Here is a 23,218-nt window from a genome sequence, read left to right as displayed (position 1 = left end):
CTTATATCTCTTTCCATTGATGTCAAGAATGATAACATAAAGATATGAATTTATTTTATCATAGGCCGGTTTTGATATGTCAGATTTTTAAGACATTTTTTCTTAATTATTTGATTTAATTTAGTTTGGACACACCATTTCCCCTCAAAATCATAAAAAAGTCTGGTCCTAGATCATGGGTTAAACAACAAGGATGTTTTCAAATATAATGTTTGCATACGAATTTAACACATATAAAACTGTCCCAGTATATTTTCATCGCTACATGTTCTCCTTTAGGTGTAAGTCATGAGCTTCCTCTTTTTGGGACTATAAGAAGTACTAACTTTTAAAATAATTTTCAAAGGAAGGATGCATCTAATAATTTAGAAATAAATATCACGCACAGAAATTTTACGTCTATCCTTAAGAGATTTTTTGAAGGAATGTAAAACATATTTCACATTCAGTCTGTAATTTTGAATGAGGTTACTGGCATGACAATAGTTGACAATTCTAGGAAATAAACTAAGGATTAACATTTAAGTAGGGAATGTCACTGCCCACCTAATGGTCATTACACCTGCTGAGAAGTGTATACATGTAAGCATATTTAGCGGTATTTAAAACAATTACAAAGGAACCCCCTAGCAAGTCGCAGTCTGGTATGCCATTTATATCAGACAAATGTCACGGGTGAAAGAACATCAGTGACAGTAAAATGACCGAATCCCCCAAGGACAAAATATCAAGATGTCCACATATCACCCCAGGTGTTTCTTTCCAGACATGACTTTTTTTGCTCACTATTTAGTGCATCTGTTTATGATGTGATAAGTCGAAGTTATCAATCTTATTCGTTATCTTCGCTTATGCGCTTTTCAAGAATTCTTTTAAAATAATTTTTAAATGATATTTCACCCAACATGCCCAAACTCTTGTAATTGTTCTTGAAACAACACCCATAATAATCGGGGTTCATTGTAAATGCAAGTCCACATATACATGTACCGACTGATATATTAAACAATATCTGGTGCACTGGAAATTTATGAATTACTGGTAATATGAATAACACATTACTCACATTGTCCTTAATTTTGATTCAGAACAACTTCCTACAGTTCAGTCTATTACGAGTTACAATGCATAACACATCCTTAGTTGTCACATGCACCGAGAAAGATTTACGCACAAAAATACCGAACATGATGAAATCGAGATTATCTGAAAAAATAACAAACGACTATATGTAGCAGTTTTTCCCCAGAATGGTGCTTAAACTTATTCAACAGCTATACTAATGGGAACAAGCAAATGCAAAGATCTGTGCTCCCTCCCCCGCTTTCAGTGTCTCTGTGGTTGAGAAGTCATTATTTATGGCATATTGTGTTAAATATACGAACGCTCTATCAAATGTCATTCAAAAGTTATCACCAAAATTGATTTTTTTTTAAAAATAAGGTCAAACATGAATGTCAAGGTCAAGGGAATGTCAACGCTCGGAAATTTCGTGTCACAGGTAATACAAATGTCCAAAAATATAAAAGCCCTATCTCTTCTCTATATCCAAAGTTATAAGGAAAAAGTAACATTTTTGAAAAGAATGTCAAACGTAAAGGCCAACGTCACAGGTTCAAAAATCTTAGTATACATAGAAAGGTCTTGTCACAGGTAATATACACACGTGAAAGGTGAAAGCCCTAAATCTTCTCATCCAAAAGTTATGACCAACTTTAAAGTTTTTTTTAAAAGTTAGTCAAACTTCAAGGTCATGGTCATAGTTCATTTTGAAAGGTCTTGTGACAGACGAACAGACGAATGAGAATTACTAGTAATTTCCCCTCGCTTTCGCGAAAGCGGGGGGAAATATGTGTAATTCATACTAATGCTAAATATATTCAAGTTGTGAAAAAATGTCCATAAGCTTCAGGATTAAATGAAGGAGAGGCGGGAGGTGTTTTATTTATAATAAAAGTTCAAATTATTAGCAAATCTGGAATTTAAAAAAAAAATGCTTCAAAATTCAAGAAGACACATGTCACGTGGAGGGATAATTTAATTCGACTATCAGTGTAGGTTTTAGAAAGAATGCCCTTAGTCAATAAAAGTTACAGTTGTAAAGCTAAAACACTGATACGAAAAGAATCCAACAGTGTAGAGAAGAAAATAGAGGTACTACATGTTTATATATATATATAGAAGCTCCATCTTGACATCTAGAAGTTTGCAACAACAAACTACAAACATCTTTTACATAATAAGGACATAAGATACTCAAGGATATGTTACAGGAAAGTAAACTGTTTGTGCAGGTTCAATACTTGCAATTTAAAACAAAATTCTATTTATCAAGAAATCTGAAATGTTACAAACAAAGGAACCTTACCCTTTCATTCTCCAAAAATTCATACTTTCAATATCTGTGTCGATGGTATGACATTCATTATTCAATGTATACATATGTACATACGTGTAATTATGAAAATATTATATGTCAGATATATTCAGTTCATGTTAGAAAAGCAAACGGAGAGCTGCTTTTTAGGTGGAAATATTTAATAAATAATGAAATGCTCTCTTTGCTTGTTTTTATGGGAATTATGTTGCAGCATCCTAGCAACACCAGGGGTCCCAAGTCGACACGTTGCCGTGGGATATCGTTTCTTGACTCGGGGCCCCTAGTATTGCGAAGATGATAAATATTGTAGTTGTTGCAAAAAAAAAAAAACCGTTTATGCAGATTGTGTATTTGTTTTTTGCAATATCTCAAATATTAATTCCAATACTATCAAACAAAGAAAGGCATTTTATTATATATTTACAAATACATTTAATTATCAAAAGTAAAATAAAGCAATTAAACATCGAATGTCAATTTACTTTTCGTTGATAAAAGAGCCACTTTCAAAAATAAATACAGGACAGTATGCTTATCGTTGTTTTCTTTTCTTTCTTTTTTTTTTTTTGTTTTTTTTGTTTGAGAAAATTTATTTTAACTTTCACACAAATTATACAAATATGAAACAGACGTATATATAAATACATATACAAGAAGGTTTATAATAAAGCAAAAACAAAAAAAGAAATAATAAAAACTAGTGTGAAAGTTTATGTGGAAAGAGAGAGGGGGAGAGAAAGGGGGAAAGAATGAGAAAGTGAGCGAGAGAAAGATGAGAGGGCACACACTTTATTGAACAGGTAACGGTAAGAAAATTTTAAAGGTTTTCAACTATTTCCTGCCAGTGTCTTTCAAATTCATCAGATTTACAATTTTTTAACAGAAGATATTTTTCTACTCTAATTCTTTCAGTAATAACATTTTTTAAAGTCTCAATGTTTAGTTTTATAATTTTGGCATACTTACTCGCAAAAATATCGTTGTTTTCTTATTGATGATATACTGTTATATATAAAATCACCTATATGTTTTTGTGGCCTCTGTATACTATTGTAAAATGGTGAAGAGATTCAAATAAATGATTGATTGATTGATTGATTGTACTATGATTAATGGCAATGATTTTCTTCTAATTAAGAAATAAAGAAGAAAATATTCACTGGATGTTAATATATATATGTTATGTTATATATATGATTCTTCTATTATATGTGTTGGTGAAAAAATGCATATTTTCATCTCAGTAAGCATCCATCACCGAGAGTTACCTTTCTTTAAGGATATTCGATCCTCAGCCAGGAAGGATAACTACAGTGTATTTGAATAGTTGGTTTATTTAAAAAGTCTCAAAATTAAGCTTGAAATTGAAAGCTTTTCGTGCAACAATTTTCAATATTTCTGCTTTTCCATGTGATTCAAGATTCTTTTCAGTCGTTTAAATTGTCTTTTAAAAATTTGACTTCTGTATATACCCCACGAAGAACAAAAATAAATACATGTTCATAGACATCGAATTCCCTTTACTCTAGTCTCTAATACCAAGCAGTGATCAATTTATCAGGATGAATTGAATGTAGAGATGATCTGTGGCGTCTAAAAACGATAATACAAATGTTTTACACTATATGAATTTTATAAAAAATGAACTAAATAAAAAAACTAAAGTGTCGTGTGAAAACGTATGAAAAACAGGCAATTTTCTCTAAATACCTGGATACCTATAATTTTTATCGTAAAATATATTTTTTGAACAATTTTCAATCAGAAAATATAAAGGGTACTTTGATTGGCATATCCTGAAAAAAATATTAGAGATTTTTATAATTTCCTCCATATAATATGATTAATTTAAATGATGGACTTTGAAGAAATAACGTGGGTATATATATCCATTATTAAAATTCAGAGACATTTTTGTGAGCATTTTCAATTATTCAACTGATTTTCAGGGCTACCTTAAAATATTTTTGTAATAGGAAAAAATGATAACTCTACATATGGTGTGGTACATGAATGTACATAAAATTACTCACCCAAAAGAGAGAGATATAAACGTAAAATCTATTTAAATACCGAAAGGCATCTTTATAATGAATACATATTGGTAAAGTTACGGTTTACAAGTCTGAAATATGAAAATATATTTGTTGTCAGAAAAAAGAGAGCCATATCTGAATTCTACAGATGATATATGCTCATCGGTTACTGAGTTTTTAAAACTGTTTACAAGGAGATAATGAAATATTTTCGTATTTGTAACAATAAATTGTTTTTGGTCAAATGGGCAAAAGGAGATACATATGTAGATGTCAATGATTAATCCTTCCAATGGACATCATGTACATTTTGATCTGCAACAATAAAATAATTCTGGTGGGACAAATCAACGGATACGAGTACTCGTATATTTTAAATTGGGTGTTAAGCTCACCTAAGCCAAGGGCTCAAGTAAGCTTTTCTGATCCCTTTTTTATCCGGCGTCCTTCTGTCTGTCCGTCTGTTAGTTTTCATATTTTTGACTTCTCAACCATCGAGCCAATATCAACCCATTTTGGGTAAAAGAATTTAAATTTCTTTAAAGGAAGGGCCAAACGTTATTCCTAGGAGAAATAATTACAAAAAATATTGAAAAACTAATGACATCATTTAAAAATCTCTCAAAAACCGTGGGCGAAAAAAATGTGAATCTTAAGTGAAAGTAGAATAATGTTCAAAGCATGACCCCTGTTGTAATTGTACAGACAAAATGGCCGATCAAATTTTTACAAAGGAATACATGGGGAAAATCGTAAAAGTCCTTTTCTCAAAAACAGCAAAGCCTCCATTGTTCATATTTGTATGCAAGCATCTTCAGGCTATGTAGATTAATGTTTATTCAAATCATGATCCCGATGGTAGGGAGGGGCCATGATGAGCAATCAAAGTTTTACACAGGACATCAAGAGAAAAATCTTTAATTTAAAAATCATCCCAAGAACAACAACTAAAACCAAATTTACTCATATTCATATGGAAGCATGTTCAGGCAGTTTGTAAAAATCATGACCCAAGGGTTAGGAAAGGTCACATAAGAATTTGGAGAAAAAGATCCTTTCAAGAACAGCAAAGCTATGATTAGTAAAATTTATCTGGAATTATCCTCAGGTTATTTTAGACACAAGTTTGATAAAATAATGACCCACAACGGGCAACCAAAAATTTACAAAGAAATTACAAGAAAATTTATTAAAAGGCTGCATTTTAATCTTTAATCTAATTCTTTTTAAGAACATCAAAAGCAAGATTTTCATTCATATCAATTAATTCAGAAGCAACCTAATGTACATGTATTGTAGATTCAAGTTTGTTCAAAACTTAAAATCCCTATCCCTCTTTTATATTTAAACTTTTCAATACTTAACAGATTTCTGCTTTTTCCTGGCCAAAGTGCTAATGTGAGCGATGTGTATCCTTTTCAAGAGTTATTCCATCTAAAGCTAAAACTCGGTTTTTACTTAACTTATTCTTGATATCATCTTGGGAAGAGTATTTACTTCTCATTTGTAAGAACTTTTTATAACATACTCAAGTATTCAGTCATCTAATCAGTGATAACTATGTAAAACAATACAAATATCGAAACTGGTAATTGACACATACATTAGATAAAAGTTCACTGACAAATTCTTTAATATAGTCCATGTCAATGCCCTTTCATTTTTATTCATTTGATGTGACGAAGGAAAACATAAGTACCAGAGCGCAATTGACATTGTTTTGCAAACATTAACTCGTCAAAATGAGGAGGGCAGCATCATACATGTACATTGTACCATGAACATATTCGAAAGCCCCAGTTGTGTAAACTCAGTGTGGACATATACAGTCATCTTCTGATTTGATTATCAGAATTGTTTCCTGGACCTGTCTCCCAGCCTCTGATACCAAGCACCAGAGAGAAGAAAGGTGAGACAGTTTTACCAGTGGACTATTGAAAATCAAAGAGATGTCAACTCTCCTTTTCTTTAAGTAAAACTGGCATACACGTACGATCTAACAAATTCCACTGCAATGTTCAATGTTTTATGTATCAATGACAGAAGTTAATGCGAGAAGTTTTAATGTATAGTCTATTTGGAAAAACAACAGTGAAAGATTTTGAACTTATAACTAGTTGTCGTGATATCCTGCATTCATCTGCTACCAGAATATCTACAATAATACCCTGTATGTATTTAAAGGTGAAGTTCAATGGAAAAATCAAGAACTTTTCAAGAAGCAAAGCACTATTTCACAGATGTATGGTCTCCTGAAAGGAAACGAGTTATTGTAAATCTCACACACATCAAAGAAATTGTCCAAGAGCAGGCCAAACTCTATTGTATGGTTTCTATTGTGTACTCGGGTATCGGGGCTCTTGGTGGAGGACTAACATTAGCTGGGATAGTCACTGCTCCCTCATCACTGGACGTGTCCCTCGAATTCACCGAAGCTGGCATCGCTACGGGTGTAACGTCCGGGGCCTCAGGACTTATCTATGGATGTATCAAAATAGAAATTGTTAAAAAGAAATGCAGCGATGCAAAACTTTGCCTTGAAAATCACAATAGAACATCTGCAAAGATGAAAGACTTAATAAAAATACTGAAAAACGATAGTGACAACTTTGAAGCCAAAATAAAAGACAACAGGGATTTAGAAGTGTCTATGACATTTCAGGAAATGAACCGTGTGGGAGAAGCTATATCCGTTGCCAAAGAAATAAGAAATTTGATAAAACACTCCCATGCTGTAGATGTGTTTTCTGAAACCGGAAGATCAGATAAGGTCGCTAGGATCTTGGGGCTTGGTTCCTTGATGGATGATCTTATCCCGTCTGCACTCAAAGATGTCTCCGGGGGAGTTGTGAGACTTTCGATGAAGGTCTTGGGCACGTTTACTATCTTCGGAATTGTGTTGGACCTCATATCTCTAGTTTCGAATCTTTGGGAGATATATGGAATGGAAAAAGGAAAACTGTGCAAGGAAGCAAAAAGACTCAATGAGATTCTTGAGGTGTTGATGAAAGAACATGAAATTTTAAGTGAATATTTTGAATAATCAGACACATACTTAAATAAAATAAAAATTGAGATTATGTCTATCACCGATTTCAAACTTTTTTTTAATCATATTTGTTTCATTATCACTAGACTCTGGCTTAAAACATATCTAGTGTAAAAGTCTTTTAAAGATGAGACAAAATAGAAACAGAAGTACTATAACCCCCTACTGCTTTTTGATATAAGTTTGTTCCAATTAGTAATTAAGACTCGTGTTACTACATACATGTATAAATATTGTATGATGTAGAAATGGTAACCAATTTGCAAATTCGAAAAATGTATATGTGTACTAGTGTATTTTAGTGCAATTTCATCATTAAAATAGTTCAATATGAGTATTTTTTTTTTGATTAAGACTCAATTTTTCAATACGAGTTTATTTTGTTTAAATTTCATTAAAAGAACTTTCCACAAAGAAGGCATTAAATACAAAATTTTAGGTTAACAAAAAAAAAAAAAAAAAAAAAAAAAAAAAAAAATATTAAAATCACATTTTGAAGCAACGAATGAAAAAAGTTCACATTAAAAATAAATTCACATTTTGAAGCAACATTCGTATCTCTCCGAGAAATTTGTGAAATCCCTTTAATCAAATGTTATATCAAAAACATTATTCTAACCCCAGGTTATGAGCGGTTTATAAAGTGTAAGTCTCCGAAAAAAAACTTACGAAATAAGGATTTTTATTTGTTGGGTTCGAACTTGGAAAAAAGCACTTTCCGAAAAAATTTTCTATCATATTTTTTACACCTTTATTATATTTTTACACCTTTCAATGAAAGAACTTAACTCAATGTTTATTTCAAAATTGATTATGAATTTTAAAATCGTACAAAATATGTTTGGGTACATGAGTATTTCAAATTCTTCTTCTCAAAAACCAATAGGCCAGAAAAGATAAAATTTATACGCGAAAGCTTCCTGGCATAATATAAATTAAAAGAAGTAAGTTCAGTTACAACATAAAATGGTCCTGTCATATACCAATCAACTGACCAAGTCTTACCGTCCCATTTCGAACATTAACATAATGTGGAGATTTAGTGCTTTCATTTCCTATATATAAAAAGTATTTCCTCTGAGAGTCCCAAGTAATGAAACTCATAGATCAGGCTTTCATAGATAGATTAATGAAACTACAATGTTCTTAAATTTGAAGAAATGAGCGAATTTGAGCATCTTCCGACTATTGATTAAAACACCTGAGCCCATCCCACGATCCCAATTTTTTTCACGGATTAGAATCGATCTTCTGAAAAAGATCCTTCATAATATAATTATAAACATTTTAGATTAGAGTTTGGGGGCTATGCTAAATATTCAAAAATATTTAATTATGTTTTATCTTTTCAAAGAAATGTTCAAGATTTGAGGAAATTGTCGTCATAATGCATGGACAAGAGTATAAAAATACGTCCTTTTTTGATATGAAATCACCAAGAAATTTAGTGAAATTTAAGATATTTTCAACTAAATCTGTGCAGCATCTATTTTTCAGAAATTCACAGGGCCAAAAATGGCCAAAGTTGAACCTTCGGTTGGTCTTTGTATAAACCATGACCCTTGGTGGTAAGGTGTGGACAGAAAAGATGATCTATGTGGTAACTTCCATTCTTAATATGTTGATACAATATGTCCTGGTGAGCTTGAGATAAAAGATACAACAGAGTCTGACATAGAGTGTTTCATATTTGGATATTTTTTTACTTGAAAAAGAGTTAATGCTAATCTAACAACCAAGCTCTAAGATAAAACGTGATGACTTTAACTTTTCTATTGTCAACTTCCCTTAAGATTTAAGTCGTTCAACCGCGGGGCAAGGGTGGGTCACAGAGAGCAAATTAAGTTTTTCTAAGAAAAATATATACAAGGAAATCTTTACAAATCTTCTTCTCAGGAATAGCAAAACCATATTTGGTGTTACTTATAAGGAAGTGACCTTAGGTTGTGTAAATTCAAGTTTGTTCAAATCATAACCTATGGGGCCAGGCTTTAGTCTCAATAGGCAAACAAAGTTAACATAGAAATATATATGTATAGGAAAAACCTTCAAAGATCTCCTTCTCACGAATAGCAAAGTCTGGATTGGTCATATTTATAAGGAAATGCCCTTAGGTTGTGTGAATTCAAGATTCATGATAACTGTGGCTAGGTTGTAGTCTCAGTAACCAGTCACAGTTTAACATAGAAATATACCTGTAGATGTATGGGAGAAACCTTCAAGGATCTCCCTCTTAAGAATAGCAAAGTCATAGCAAAGGCAAAGTCATGATCGGTAACATTTATATGGAAGGTTCCTCTGGTAGTGAACTCCAAGATTTAATTTTTTCCCCCCAAATCACGACCCATGGGTTTTTTGAGGAACAGTAATTAGTGATGAAACTTTTACGTAGGTATACATATGAAAAATCTTTATCAATCTTCTACAATATACGAAAAGCAGGGATTAGACATATCTATATGGAAGCACCCCAAAGTAGTGAACATGCATTGTTGTTCAAATGATGACCCCTCAGGGGTAGGGAGGACCATAAGTTAACACGAGAATACATAGGTTAATTCGTTCATTTGCATTTTTTGCTATTAAGACGAATACTGAAAGATAAAAATGTTGATCTTTAAGTTTCATCAACAATGTGTAATAAAGATAAAAAGAAATACATATATGGGTTAAAACTATTTAAAACTAAGAAACAATGATTTCAAATTTCAGTTTTTTTTATTTTCGTAAATCTAGAATAATTTATATCTTCATTAAGAAAATTGAATATGTACCAGAAAACATTGAATTTCACAATTTTATCAGGTACAAATTAAAATTTGCACATACACGGTTTTCATAGCTAGACTATGCATGCACATGTATATAATCAAGAAATATATTCTCTGAAATAAAATCAACAATGAAAACCTTTTCAAATTTTGTGTTCATAACAATTGTGCTTTGATAGAACTATCATGATAATCTAACAAAAATATTTAAGATTGAGTAATGTCAAAGTGATTTTAAAAAAAAAAAGCAATTCTCTAAAATTTTTGCTCAAAAATGCCATCAACAACATTTTTTTCAAATGAATATTAGAATCGGCGATTGACACATTGGATAAAAGTTCACTATCAAGCTATCATGAAGTGGCCATGTCATTACACTATTATCGGTATGGGTTAAGTTGATTGTGGAAAATTTTTGTAAATACGTTCGGGAGAAATTGACAGCAACAATTACGTTATGTTACAATGACCTAAAATTAAGTCAGGGTTACCCCTCAATTAATATAAAACAGTATGCAACCATTGGCACTTTCAAAAAGTTCATTGATAAACTATTGACATGGCCGCTTCAAATATTCCCGTCATGATACATTTAATTTTATTATGTGATGTTATAGCAGTGGAGTCTTTTGCAGTAGTGAAACACTGGGGACCATCTGCAAGCGCAGGAAATATAGGTAAGGACATTTAAATATAGTTATTTAAAACAACGTGGTAAGCATTCGGAAAGTAAAGTCGGCAATGTGTATATCTTTTTATTATATACCTACTGTGTATCATTCAATTTTACTGTTGATTTTACGCAATCATGTGATGTTGTAATCTGACTTTCTGGATGACCACACTGTGGTTTTCTGAATCCACATCACCACTCTCTGAAACTGATGACGTAGTACGTAGAAACATGACGTTATTTAGTCCCTTGTAATTACGCTTTGTTTTATGGATAAATATTATACATTTGATCTCTAAAGTTTTATTTGCTTTATTTAGCTAGTTATGAGAGGGTATATAATAAATTTATCATTATAACAGGAACTTGATCCGAAGAGCCGTATCACGTCTCGTTGACAGGCGCGGATCATCAAAATGATAAAAACTCGACGCTTCGCGTCTCGTTAGATCTGATGATCCGCGCCTGTCAACTCGATGATACGACCCTTCGGATCAAGTTACTGTTATAATAATGTATATTTATGTATCCTATCTTAAAGCTTGATAAATCTGATTACACGTCTTAGTTTAGGTACGTCTTGTACTTTATGTAGAAAAAGAGACCAACACAACGAAAAGCCTGCATCGACAAGAAACTCAACAAAATGAAAAAGCGGAAGATGTCGGTATGGCAAATTGAATATTTATTTTGGTAATGGGCTGATCAGATATTCATATTCTTAATTCGTTTGTATGACGTAGATTTTTTTTAATATTTATTGTTATTTTGACAGTTTTAATCTTTGCATGGGTATCTCTGTGCACCGTATTTTTGGTATTCTTTGGGATTGTGGTAAAGATTGCAACAAGGTATGGGACAAAGCACATTTTATATATCTAAAAGTACAAAGAATAGTAATTTATTTTTAGTTTAAAAAGCTATGAATTACAAAACTATAATTAAAACTAATTTTTAAGTAACTATACCTTTATGCTAATTAGAGGGATAATTATTCCACGTTGTGGAAAATTATACCTTCATCAAGTTCAGCCAAAATAATAATAAAAACAGAGTCGTTTATAAAAAAAAATGAGATTGATTTTTAATTCATAAAAAAGAAAGCAAAATACTCGACCATGTAATTTTTAATATTGCCATTAGACTATAAATCTTTTTTTTTAATTTCAGAAAATACGTGAATAGAATAGGAGAGGTATATCAACATAAATTGACTATTGTTGAAAACCCTTTATATCAATTAAATCGGAAAGGAACTCCTTACATCAGATGGAAGAAATCTTTACCCACAATTCCAGAGGAAGACTTGGAGGAATACATAGCAGTGACTGGATTTCTCACATTTCATAAACCGTCCGTTAAATATTGTAGTCAACCAATCAGGAGTGAAGATTTATAATTCTAATCTGTTCAGTTTTAGTACAACTTCACTTAAGATCAAGATCTAGAAGTATGCATTCTATTGAATCGTACATGTACGGTGCTGTAATTTATTTTCCAGATACTGGGTATTTATATTGGTTTATATTTGATCTACCGGTGACTTTCACTTGCATATGTCTATCTAGAGTTACATTACTTCAAACTTAAACATCATGTAGATCCAAACGCTAAGACTAAAGAAAGTTCTTACATAGGATTGAAGTCTTATACAACACGCCATTACTGATCATTACTGGTGAAGTAAATTATGCTAATAAAAGGACCCTTATTTCAAAAAGGTTACATTTAAGGGAATCTCGATCTTTCAATTGGCGTCATAATTTCACAAACTGGAAGATAAGCAATGGACCTAGCATGAAAAAGATCTAGACACTTTGTCAGATTTCAATCATAAGATGGATATTGAAATCTCGCATTTCGCGATTAAGGCGCATATAAAAAAAACATTCTATCTTGCTGTCTTCTTTTATTCAGAAGTGAAAAAAAGTTAGACAGATTACATGATTAACTAGTATGCATTGGTACCAAGCTGAAAGGGCTTGTAAAATCAGTGTCTTTGTATGTCAGGCTTATTACTTAAAATTGAATCTTACTCACGTTGTAATCCACCTTATTTCCATAGCTCCTATTTAAGGAAGACATTCTTCAAAGTCATATGTCAGTTTTAAATATTTTTTCAGCATTCCAAATACTAAGTAATCAGATTAAATTAAATTATCATGCAAAGGGATAAGTGGCTCACATGATATTCATGTGATTTTCTATTTATCTGAATATTGTGTGTAAATCTTGTCAAAATTAAATATATATTTTCTCATGTGAATATAAAGTGAATTGAATTTTTTATGATATTCACATACAATCCTTTCTTTCAAACAAATTTTATTTGCACAATATTTATGCGATTTGCTCTTCAAGTAAATTAATGTCAAAACCATATCAAAATCGAATGAAGTTTATGAATAAATTTCACATGTCTTCTTTTTCATTTTTCTCATGCGAATTAAGAATTCACATGAATTTCATGCAGATAATATATAAAACTTCTGTAAGCTACTTTCCCTTTCTACTTATACTGGATGCCTCAACTTCATTAAAATCCTAACAAACCTTGTGTTTCAGTTTCTTTGTCTTTTGTGTATATCGTAGTATATGATATGAAGTCCATTTTCTCCTTTCTAATATTGACAGCAGTGAAGAAAAAACTTCAGGGACCCGTTTTACAAAAGAACTTATGACTATGAGACCAAAATTTGATACTGCTTATAACTTTCTTATATATATATTTAATAGAACAGAGTTTTATTCTTTTTTGATGGAATTGAAAGGATATGTTATCAATAGCAATTTAAAACAGAATTATTTATTATTACAAAATTTCACAGTCTAATTATGTTTTTGGTTGTTTTTGTAAAGTACAAAATTTTCGAGAATTGGTGTAAATTACATGTGGATACTTAAATTAAAATTAAATTTATGAACAACAGCATTCCACGATAAGTTTTTTAAGGGCAAGGTTTTTTTGATATTATTGATCAGCTTTTTCAATAAAACTGGAAATTGTAAATTTGCTTACCTTGTCATTTGCAAAATTATTTTGTTGAAAACATCTGATTGTACATACACATACTCTGAAGTTGATTTTAAATGGATGCATTAGATTTTGATTGATAATATCTAGGTAGCTTTTAGCGATTAGATTTTCAAACAATCTACCGAAATTCAAATGGGAGTTTATACATATTGACGTATTAGATACATGTATATCGATATATTACTGATAGTAATTTTCGTTCCTATGTTGACTTGATATATATATTTCATTGAACTTGAAATAAACGATGCCACAAATTCTTTTTCATCTTTTTTCATAATTATTTAGATATTTTACTATATAAAGACGTTAATGGTAAACAAAGAACAAAACTCGTTGACAAACGTAATGACTTCAACTCTTCTTTCGTCATCTTCCCTTACTCATGTTACTTAAATGAAGCATGCAGTATACCCTTAGTCAAACTTATTAAAATTAGATGTTAGATCCGATCGCATAATCGCTATACTAACGTTAGTGTATCGAGTATGCAACCGGATTTAACCATTTTAATTAGATTGACCCTTACTACCTGCATATTTGTTTATGTATCCCAGTCTATTCGATACGCCAGCGTATGCTCTACGTATAGATATATAATTTTTAAGATGAGGTCAGCTATTGACAAACAAGACTATCAACAATCTCGCTTAAACTTAGTCATCATTTTAGAAGTGTTATGCTCGATAGATTGAAACATTAACCTTGTAGGCAAATATACTATCTATAATTAAGTCGAATGGCGTTTTAGAGGCCTGTGTACATGTATGTATGTAATCGACTTTTGATCTTGAATACTGTGTGATATCTTCTTGTTATAATTCCTATTTTTGCACATATAAATTGTTGAAAAAGCAACAATTGTATCAGTCTTATACAGGAAGAAAATCAATTCCTATCTATACTGCTGTACCAATTGTTTAAAAATGACTTCAGAACTGATATTATATAATATTTTGCACTAGTCTCAGTGATTAATGTTGCCTGGTCCTTTATGAACCTAGTTATACTTGATTTTCTATCAGTTAATTGGAAAAAAAAAAACAAGAACATCCCTACGATGGCCGATATCAGCCATGACAGTTTACATACAAATTTAAGGGTAGCGTGTCAGTGAATTGTTTCACATGGCAGTCTAACCTTAAAGCAAAGTGGCAAAATGTACAAGCTGTCATTCCGTGATGTCAAGTTACTGTGGCAAGATATACACTTTGCTTTTCGTAAAGTGTACAGCGTGTTCATACAACTTTGCTTGATGGCACTTTACCCTTAAGTGCAATTAAAATACTTTGTATCCCAAAAACAAATAAATGAATAAGTAAAAAAAAAGATAAGATCAACCAACCAGCATGAGAAACTATTAACATAGAGAAAGTGCAGTTTCTGAGACTTTATTGTGGTCGCAATCGGGGCCAAAATGATTATTAACAAATGCGTATATCCAATTAACTTATTGGTGATATACATGTATGAACCTTTAACTATGTAGTAGAATGTATTTTAATTAACCTTAAACATGTGGCTATATACCTGCTGCCTAATCTATTTATGTATTTATTACATAATAAAATATGTTCAAATCTATCGTCCTGAGTGTCAGTAAAGGTCAATTTTTGGAGCCCATCACCGGTATATTGTGACTTCATTATATGAGTGAAAAATGTTTGAATGGATAGTATAAAATCAATCATTCAATCAATCACATTATCATTTCATTCCTTTGAAATTTTTTTTTCACAAAGCTTTCAAGTTACGTTTTGATAAAAAAAAAAATGGATGACGAAATGAATCCTTAGAATACTAAGAAGGTAGATAACACCTGCAAAGCATTGCCATATTACAAGAAGTTTAGAAAACTCGTTATTTTTGTTTATTTTAAAATCTTTATTTGTTTTAGGGGGAGGGGGCATTCACTTGGTAGAGGTGTAAGGTATTATTCAGATCGCGTACTTTTGTAGCTGTTCAAAGGACCTTTTGGGGGAGGCATGAGATATATACTATAAATATCCTTACTTTCACAAAAAATCATTTTATAGTTTTACACAAAGTTAACGTTTATAATATGTATGTTAATATAATGATATATGTTTGTAATCCCCCGTTTATTGCAACCGAAATAAATGTCTCAGAAAGCGAACTTTCTCAATGCTAATAGTTCCCCCATGCTGGTTGGTTGATCTTATCTTATCTTTTTTTTAATTTATTCATTTATTTGTTTTTTGGATATAAAGTATTTTAATTGCACTTAAGGGTAAAGTGCCATCAAGCAAAGTTGTATGAACACGCTGTACACTTTACGAAAAGCAAAGTGTATATCTTGCCACAGTAACTTGACATCACGGAATGACAGCTTGTACATTTTGCCACTTTGCTTTAAGGTTAGACTGCCACGTGAAACAATTCACTGACACGCTACCCTTAAATTTGTATGTAAACTGTCATGGCTGATATCGGCCATCGTACATCCCACATACATTTGGGATTTCATACGAAAGTTAACGTCAGGTTTTTAGAATAATTTGTATGATGGAAACTGCAGGTACACACATGTTAATAATTTCACCTGCTGTGCACAAAAAGCCCAAAATAAAGATATTGGATTTGCCATTATTCACCTTGTGGTATTGAGTCCGTAAATTGATATTTTTGTTATGATGCATTATATATGTACGTCCCAGTAGTTGAACAGAGAAATGTTTATTATAATAACAAGAAATATATAATTTAGTGGAATAAATTTGCAGACAGAAATCAACAACAACATTTTCAATAAAAGAAAATAAGAAAATTTATTCAAATGAAATCAAAATAATATTAATTTAATTTCTAAATTCAAAGAAAGGTAAAAAAAAAAAAAAAAAAAAAAAACTATACCGTAACATGAATAAACACTTTATAAAATGTTAACTCTAGAACTCAAAAAACAATGTATGTTTCAATATTCAACGGAATCTTTTATAAAAATTAAAATCCTATTATATCGTATTTTCACTAACAGTTAGAGGAAAATGCATAATGTCTTAGCTTGCAAACGGTTGATAAAAGCAAAAACATTTATATAAAACAGAACGAGCTGTATTGTTATTTCATTTATGTTGTTGTGGGGCACCTGCGCCATGCGTGGCAAGAACAACATTGTGGGTACCACCTGGAAATCAGTCGGAAACCACAGCTTGGGCATCACACCCAAAACCTCAGCTTGGTCCATCAGGTTGTGAAACACCGGCTCTTGTAAACTATATTCCTGTAGCAATCACTACAATCACACAAAGGTGAATTAGGAAATTAGTAAAACGCAAAGTAATTATGTTTAAAGATGTTTTAGGCTAAAAATAATATACCATTAGCAGGAATTTACATGTATAATCATTGACGCGTTTAACACGTTTAGAGTTGGTCTGTACATTTTCTTAATTTGATTTTGATGCATCTACTCTTGTAATATAATCTCTCGTAACAACCACTCATGCAGATGCTAACAATAAATGCAAAATAAGAAAATGTTATATAGGTAAAATTATGAGAGTTTTCTTTTTCGTAGTGAATGAAAATATGTTTGATTATTTCATTTTTTTTAAGATGAGAAAATGTGTACACAGTTCTCTCGCTGGATATAGTTCAACATTTCAAAAAGCCCCATATGGTGAATTTTTGAAGTTTTAAATTAAATGTTTCTTTTTTAAATCCACACTTTAATCTAATTTCAAAGTTAACCAGAATACACCCGATAGACCGGACGCATTTCATAGCGCTCCGGATTGTTCTCTTTAAAAATGTGTATAAACTTCAAATTTAACATGTAACACTGTAGATATTTAGTTTTTGTTACTAGTAGTTTATTAGCAGTGTTAGAATTGTTTTGATTCTTCATTTCATTTGTTTTTTACTAATTCTCAACTTTTCTCTTTGTCCTGAGGAAGAGACAGGTCTTCCCGAAAATTTGACTATATTCCTGTTGAGTAAAAAAGTCATACCTTCCTCCACAGATTGCGTAGGTCACCCTCTGTTGTCTTGGATGCACAACATAGCACGTTTCGCGGTTTAAAACAAGGTATGTGATGAAAACTAGTCTCCTTGGACAAGTGTCAATTGCCACGAATAAGCTGTTTAAAGATTTAAAAAAATTATGAACTATTCAATTTCATAAACATGTTCTAGTATATTAATATTATAGTAGGAGTGGCAATTCGATGATAACTGACTAACTTTGGTATGGTTGCTAATCTCGTGGCGGATATTTCGTTCACTGAAATGTTGACTTCAGTATTATTACTCAAGGCAACATCAATTTTCTTCCTAGAACATAAAACCATAATATAAATATTTTATAAAACTGAAGATATTGCTTCATAAATGATCCCTTTACCCTTCATAAGGATAACAATTTTTAATTTTTTTTCTGAAATGTTTTCATTGAAACGAAGGTGAAAAGATAAAAAAGGGGAACCTCAGATGTTTATTAATAAGAAATCAGAAATCACAATTTCATATAATACATACATATCTACACTCAATCTCCCATTATTATTATCATTTTTTAGATCAGTTGCACCATACATAGGTATAAAAAAAAAAGAAACAAGTTGGTGAAACAAGGATTTCAGCAGTCTCGTTGAAAGTCATCATTTCTTAATGACCTTGTCAGCAAATACTATTCATTGTTGAGTCAAATGCTGACTGACGTTTCTCATACTAATTATTAGTCCATTATTTTCACTGAATTGACGACGGATTTTTCCGTTATTTCCCGATCATGAAAAGGAGCAAACAGCGGGTGTGACCGAACGGTAAGGGGTGTTCACTCCTCCATGGCACCTGATCCCACCTCTGATGTTTTGGAGGTCCGTGTTTGTTCTGCTCCTATTTTGTATTGTTTTATGGACTTTTGATCTTGAATACTGTTTGTAATCTCCATATGTTTCATTTATAGGTTTTAATCAAATCTTATGAGTTACATACCACAAAATATATATTACATACAGGCCTCCACAACGATTTGTGAAAATTCTAGCGATACATTTTCATCTAAAATTAATATCGTCAGGTATTCTTTTTAAAGATAACTGAATATCTTACTTTTACGTAGTTTTGCTTATATTTGTGATTCTTTATTTTTTTTATATTTAGTTTAAAAACTTTTCTTGAAGACAAACAATGCACTATTCGCTTTATATTTCGCAACATCTAAACTAGTTTTATTTTATAGATTAAAACAGAGAGGCTTTTCCCCCGAAGATATTTTGGATAAAGTTTCATGAACATTTTGCATGTAATTTTTTCCCGAATTGATCTTTTCAATGATTACTTAACCTGTCTATGACTTAAAAGAAAGTGAAAACAATGATGAAAAAAGGGTTTAACACCCATTTTGGCTGAGAGTTTGCATTTTATGTTTATGAGAGTAAGATCAGTTCATTACTTACATAATATAAGTTGTCTGGGATCGATTTCCCCCATCAATCTTTCTCTCTACTGGATCTTCTAATCGGCATATACTCTCCAAACCATAGGAATACACAAAACACGCCACAAAGACAGCAAGTATGTAAGTCTGAATAAAAAAACCCAGCATAAATGTTTTTCAATTTATTTAATTGTTATACCATATGCCATTGCATTATTTATCCAGAAATGAATAAAATTAGAGTCATTTTATTTGTTTAACTGACACCCCCCCCCCATAATAATAATAACAATAATAATAATAATAATAATAAATTACAAAAAAAAATTCAGATCTTTTGTAAAAAATCTTTAAAAAGAATTATTACTTTTTCTTTGAAAGAAATAAGTCTTACCTTCATTTTCTTTATATTTCTGCAGTTGATGCAGTTTTGATACAGATTGTTTGATGATAATGTTTATAGCGAAAAGTGACAACGTTTTTTGCATAGTTTAGCCAATCACAATTTATAAATCTGAACAGGATATTGTCCATTTTCGGATAACCAAACATCTAAAATAACCGGCATAATAAATAAATCATAGTTACGTAAAGCACATTTAGGAAACCAGAAATTAAATTATCAGTGTTAAATCTACAGTTTTGTGTATTCAGTATATAAATATTTGAGAAGAAATAAGAGTGGAGATAGAAAACACATTTAAATTATAAAATGATTTTACTACAATAAATGGAATTTAAGAGAAGAACACAATTGATTTTTTTATATTCATAAATAAAAACTTAAAGGTAATATAGATGGAATATATGAAATCAACAAACAGTATTCGAACTCAAAACTCTATAAAAGTCTTGAAAAATACGAACTCCTAAAACATCAGAGGAGGGATCAGAAATCATCTAGAAGTGACTATATATCCTATGCCGACCGGTTACACCCGCCGTGTGCTCCTTGTCATGATCAGAAAACAACGGGAAACTCTGTCGACAATTCAGTATGTAAATAAGAAGGAATCTCACACAAAAATTTTATTTCATAGATCTTTAAGACATCACTGTTAAATTATGGTTTCCTCATTGACAATCTCTTATCGGCAAAAATACAAACAAACAAATATCCTTGAATTATGTTTACTTATTTATTGAAAGTATGTGTTCCTTATTACAAAGAAATTGACCGGAATTTTCCGGAAAAAGTCAAAATACTTTATATAATAAGAGCCAATTTTGGTCCCCTAAAAATCAACAATTTGTTATGATACTCAGATATATTTAATTGATATTTATTTTGTCCCGAAAAAATCAGGTCGAGCAAAAATTGATACGCTTGCCTTTCAAGAACATCTCTGGATAATGGTTTTGTTGGAAAGATATTGCAGACTAGATGACCAATAGATACTTTCAACTGGATAGATACGATAATGTAAATAAAAAGTTCGTTTCATAATGTCTTCATTAAACAAAAAAGGGGTACACCTGTAATTGAAAAAGCGACTAAATGGGAAGTTCTTTTTAAGAGGATGCAAATGGTAGAGTTTACAAATATAGAAGAATAATTTCCCCAAGGTGTTCTAATGGATACATCCTAATGGTGTTGACATTTACTTACATTTACATTAAGTTTCTTTTGGATATTGATACATTTATAGTCTGACACATCTCTGTTTTATTTTACTTGAAAAAGACATTAATGTTAATCTAACAGCCAAGCCTTATGATAAACGTGATGACTTTTACTTTTCAGGTCGTCAATTTCCATTACTTATGCAGCAATTATATCTTCATCACATCTACACAGGGTTTATATCTCTCAGTTGATTTGATACACGAGGATATGCTCTATGTACCCAAACTACAAAGATAGAACATCAGCAGTACAATCACACAAATGGCAGAATAAGAAAGTAATTTTCACACTCACCAATGCTTTATAGATGAGGAATTGATAACCTTTGTTTTTTAAATATCCCTTCAAGAAATACACAATCTGAGTTCCTCAGTCTGCTACGCTAAAACAAACGTTCTAACTGAGAGACACTATGACGACAGGACATGACTGAGACAACTATCAGGATCTGGACTACTGTACAGCTAATTAAGCAACAGATTCTGGGGTTAGGATCTTACCTGAACAGCATTATTTACGAATAAATGGAACCTTAGCCTCCAAATAATCCAGTTGTCAGAGATTAAACCCTGAGTTGCATAGCTAAGCTAAGCGGAACGAGCAACAGAAATTTCAGCCGCTTGGTATTTTAATGGTTTCGTTTACGGACAGTGTGGAGAGAAAAGACTAAAATTTTATATTTCATAATGACGATCAAGATAAAGTCCTGGAAAAAAATTTATAGTTGGCGACAAGAAAAAACTTCCGGTAATGTGCAACACTGGTGAGGAAAAAAAATATACCTGTAGCTATTTCAGTTAACGCCCTTATTCCTTAGAAAAGTGACATTTTTATTGTACCGAATGGCAGGAGGATAAAAACCTAATCCATTACTGTATAACTTATATCTTATATTTCATAATAGTGCAGCCAATGTTGCTTCCCCTTCCCTGTATCTTTCCTAATATCAGATCATTATTCCCTTGACAGAAATAGCTTTTCTGTTTGTTCTTTTACACTTTAATGGCTTCACAGCAGTGAACCAATGACAATTGGAAGTAATAGTTTGAGTAAGTAAGAGTTTTTTAAAAATAAATTTCGCTAACAGAGGCGTAGCCAGGGTATATTTGATGTGGACGCCTGGATAGGCTGGGGGTTTGGGGGTCGCCTTAAGGCCCCCAATGCCTCCAGGGCGAAGCCCTGGTGGGGGTGGTGAATTTTCGACAATTTCGATGTGCATGTTTGAACCTTCTGAAAGCATTTTCGTACACCTTTTCTGTTTGTTATGCAGCCACATTTAAGGTCTGTTCTTTCCTTGTATAAAAAGCGGATAGTAACTTAAAAATGAGAAAAGATCTGTCCAAAAGCGAACCCACTAAAACAATTTTAGACTTGAAGCTCGACAAAATACGTATGGTAACATACGGTAGTTGGTTAGGGTGGTTGACTTGTTTAGACAGACCACGTAATTGACTGATAGTCAGGCTTACATTAATATTGAAATTACATCTCTAAAAGATTGAAAATAACAAAGACAGAAGAATTCTTTTCAACGCATTTCTCTTGCACATTACCTATGTACATTGTATACATTTTAAAATGAATGTTCATAAATATTCACAAATCTAGTATCTTAAACTTTTTGCAACAATTATAAAAACATGTAAAATATACTACTAGTTTTAAGATAGTGTTACGGATGCCTTATCAGGGGCGGATCCAGGAATTGAAGTTAAGTGGCGCAAAATTTAGGCAGGGGGACTGGGGGCCTCCTTGAGGGCTGGTGGGGGCCAGGGGGCGAAGCCCACAGAAGCTCATGGATTCTAGAAGTTTTGTAGGGTAAAAATGATGTCTACCAAGTACTGCGAGTAGAGATTTTAATCCTGAATTTTCTCGACAAAACTATGTATATGCTAACTTTGACAATTTTAGGGTTGCGCCCTTACATCCGCCACTGCTTATTATTTTTTTTAAAGGTTAAACTGAATTTACCAATCTTTCAATTTTTGATGTTCATATATAAAGATGAATAATGATTTTTGAAGTCTCCCATGAATCCGATATTACTGAGGTTAAAATTTGGGGGGGGGGGGTATCGTTACAGAAGTTAAGCATTGCGGTTGGAAGGTAATTTCCATTAAGAGAAATTGAAATTTTTGGCATTAAATGAAATTATCGTTTCTTTTAAGGAACCGACTTGGGTTTTATTGTGTGACATCTACAATAGAGAAAGCCTTTAAGAATGTAATAATTTTTTACACT

General features: G+C 31.7%; 3 protein-coding genes across 3 annotated transcripts in view; 2 read left to right on the top strand and 1 right to left on the bottom strand.

Annotated features, from left to right (window-relative positions):
- Positions 1 to 17,194, top strand: part of LOC134236909 (protein SCO1 homolog, mitochondrial-like) — a 176,459-nt gene extending 159,265 nt beyond the window's left edge. The window contains exon 8 of the mRNA XM_062719077.1: positions 17,179 to 17,194. The gene's annotated coding sequence lies outside the window, so the exon portion shown is untranslated. The remainder of the gene's footprint in view (positions 1 to 17,178) is intronic.
- On the top strand, positions 6,611 to 7,459 carry LOC134236895 (uncharacterized). The gene has a single exon (XM_062719049.1). The coding sequence runs from the start codon at positions 6,611 to 6,613 to the stop codon at positions 7,457 to 7,459; it is 849 nt and encodes a 282-aa protein (XP_062575033.1).
- On the bottom strand, positions 17,154 to 19,750 carry LOC134236894 (uncharacterized). The gene is made up of 5 exons (XM_062719048.1): positions 19,745 to 19,750; positions 19,370 to 19,497; positions 18,153 to 18,242; positions 17,921 to 18,049; positions 17,154 to 17,202 (listed from the first exon to the last, which is right to left on the bottom strand). The coding sequence occupies exons 1-5, from the start codon at positions 19,748 to 19,750 to the stop codon at positions 17,154 to 17,156; spliced, it is 402 nt and encodes a 133-aa protein (XP_062575032.1).
- Between the last annotated feature and the right edge of the window lie 3,468 nt (positions 19,751 to 23,218).

The sequence above is a fragment of the Saccostrea cucullata genome, unplaced genomic scaffold, assembly GCF_032062105.1.
Source record: "Saccostrea cucullata isolate Sc308-1 unplaced genomic scaffold, CSIRO_AGI_Scuc_v1 ctg34, whole genome shotgun sequence".
NCBI classification, from domain to species: domain Eukaryota; kingdom Metazoa; phylum Mollusca; class Bivalvia; order Ostreida; family Ostreidae; genus Saccostrea; species Saccostrea cuccullata.
Note: the sequence above shows the minus strand (reverse complement) of the source record. Positions and strands in the feature narration are given on the sequence as shown.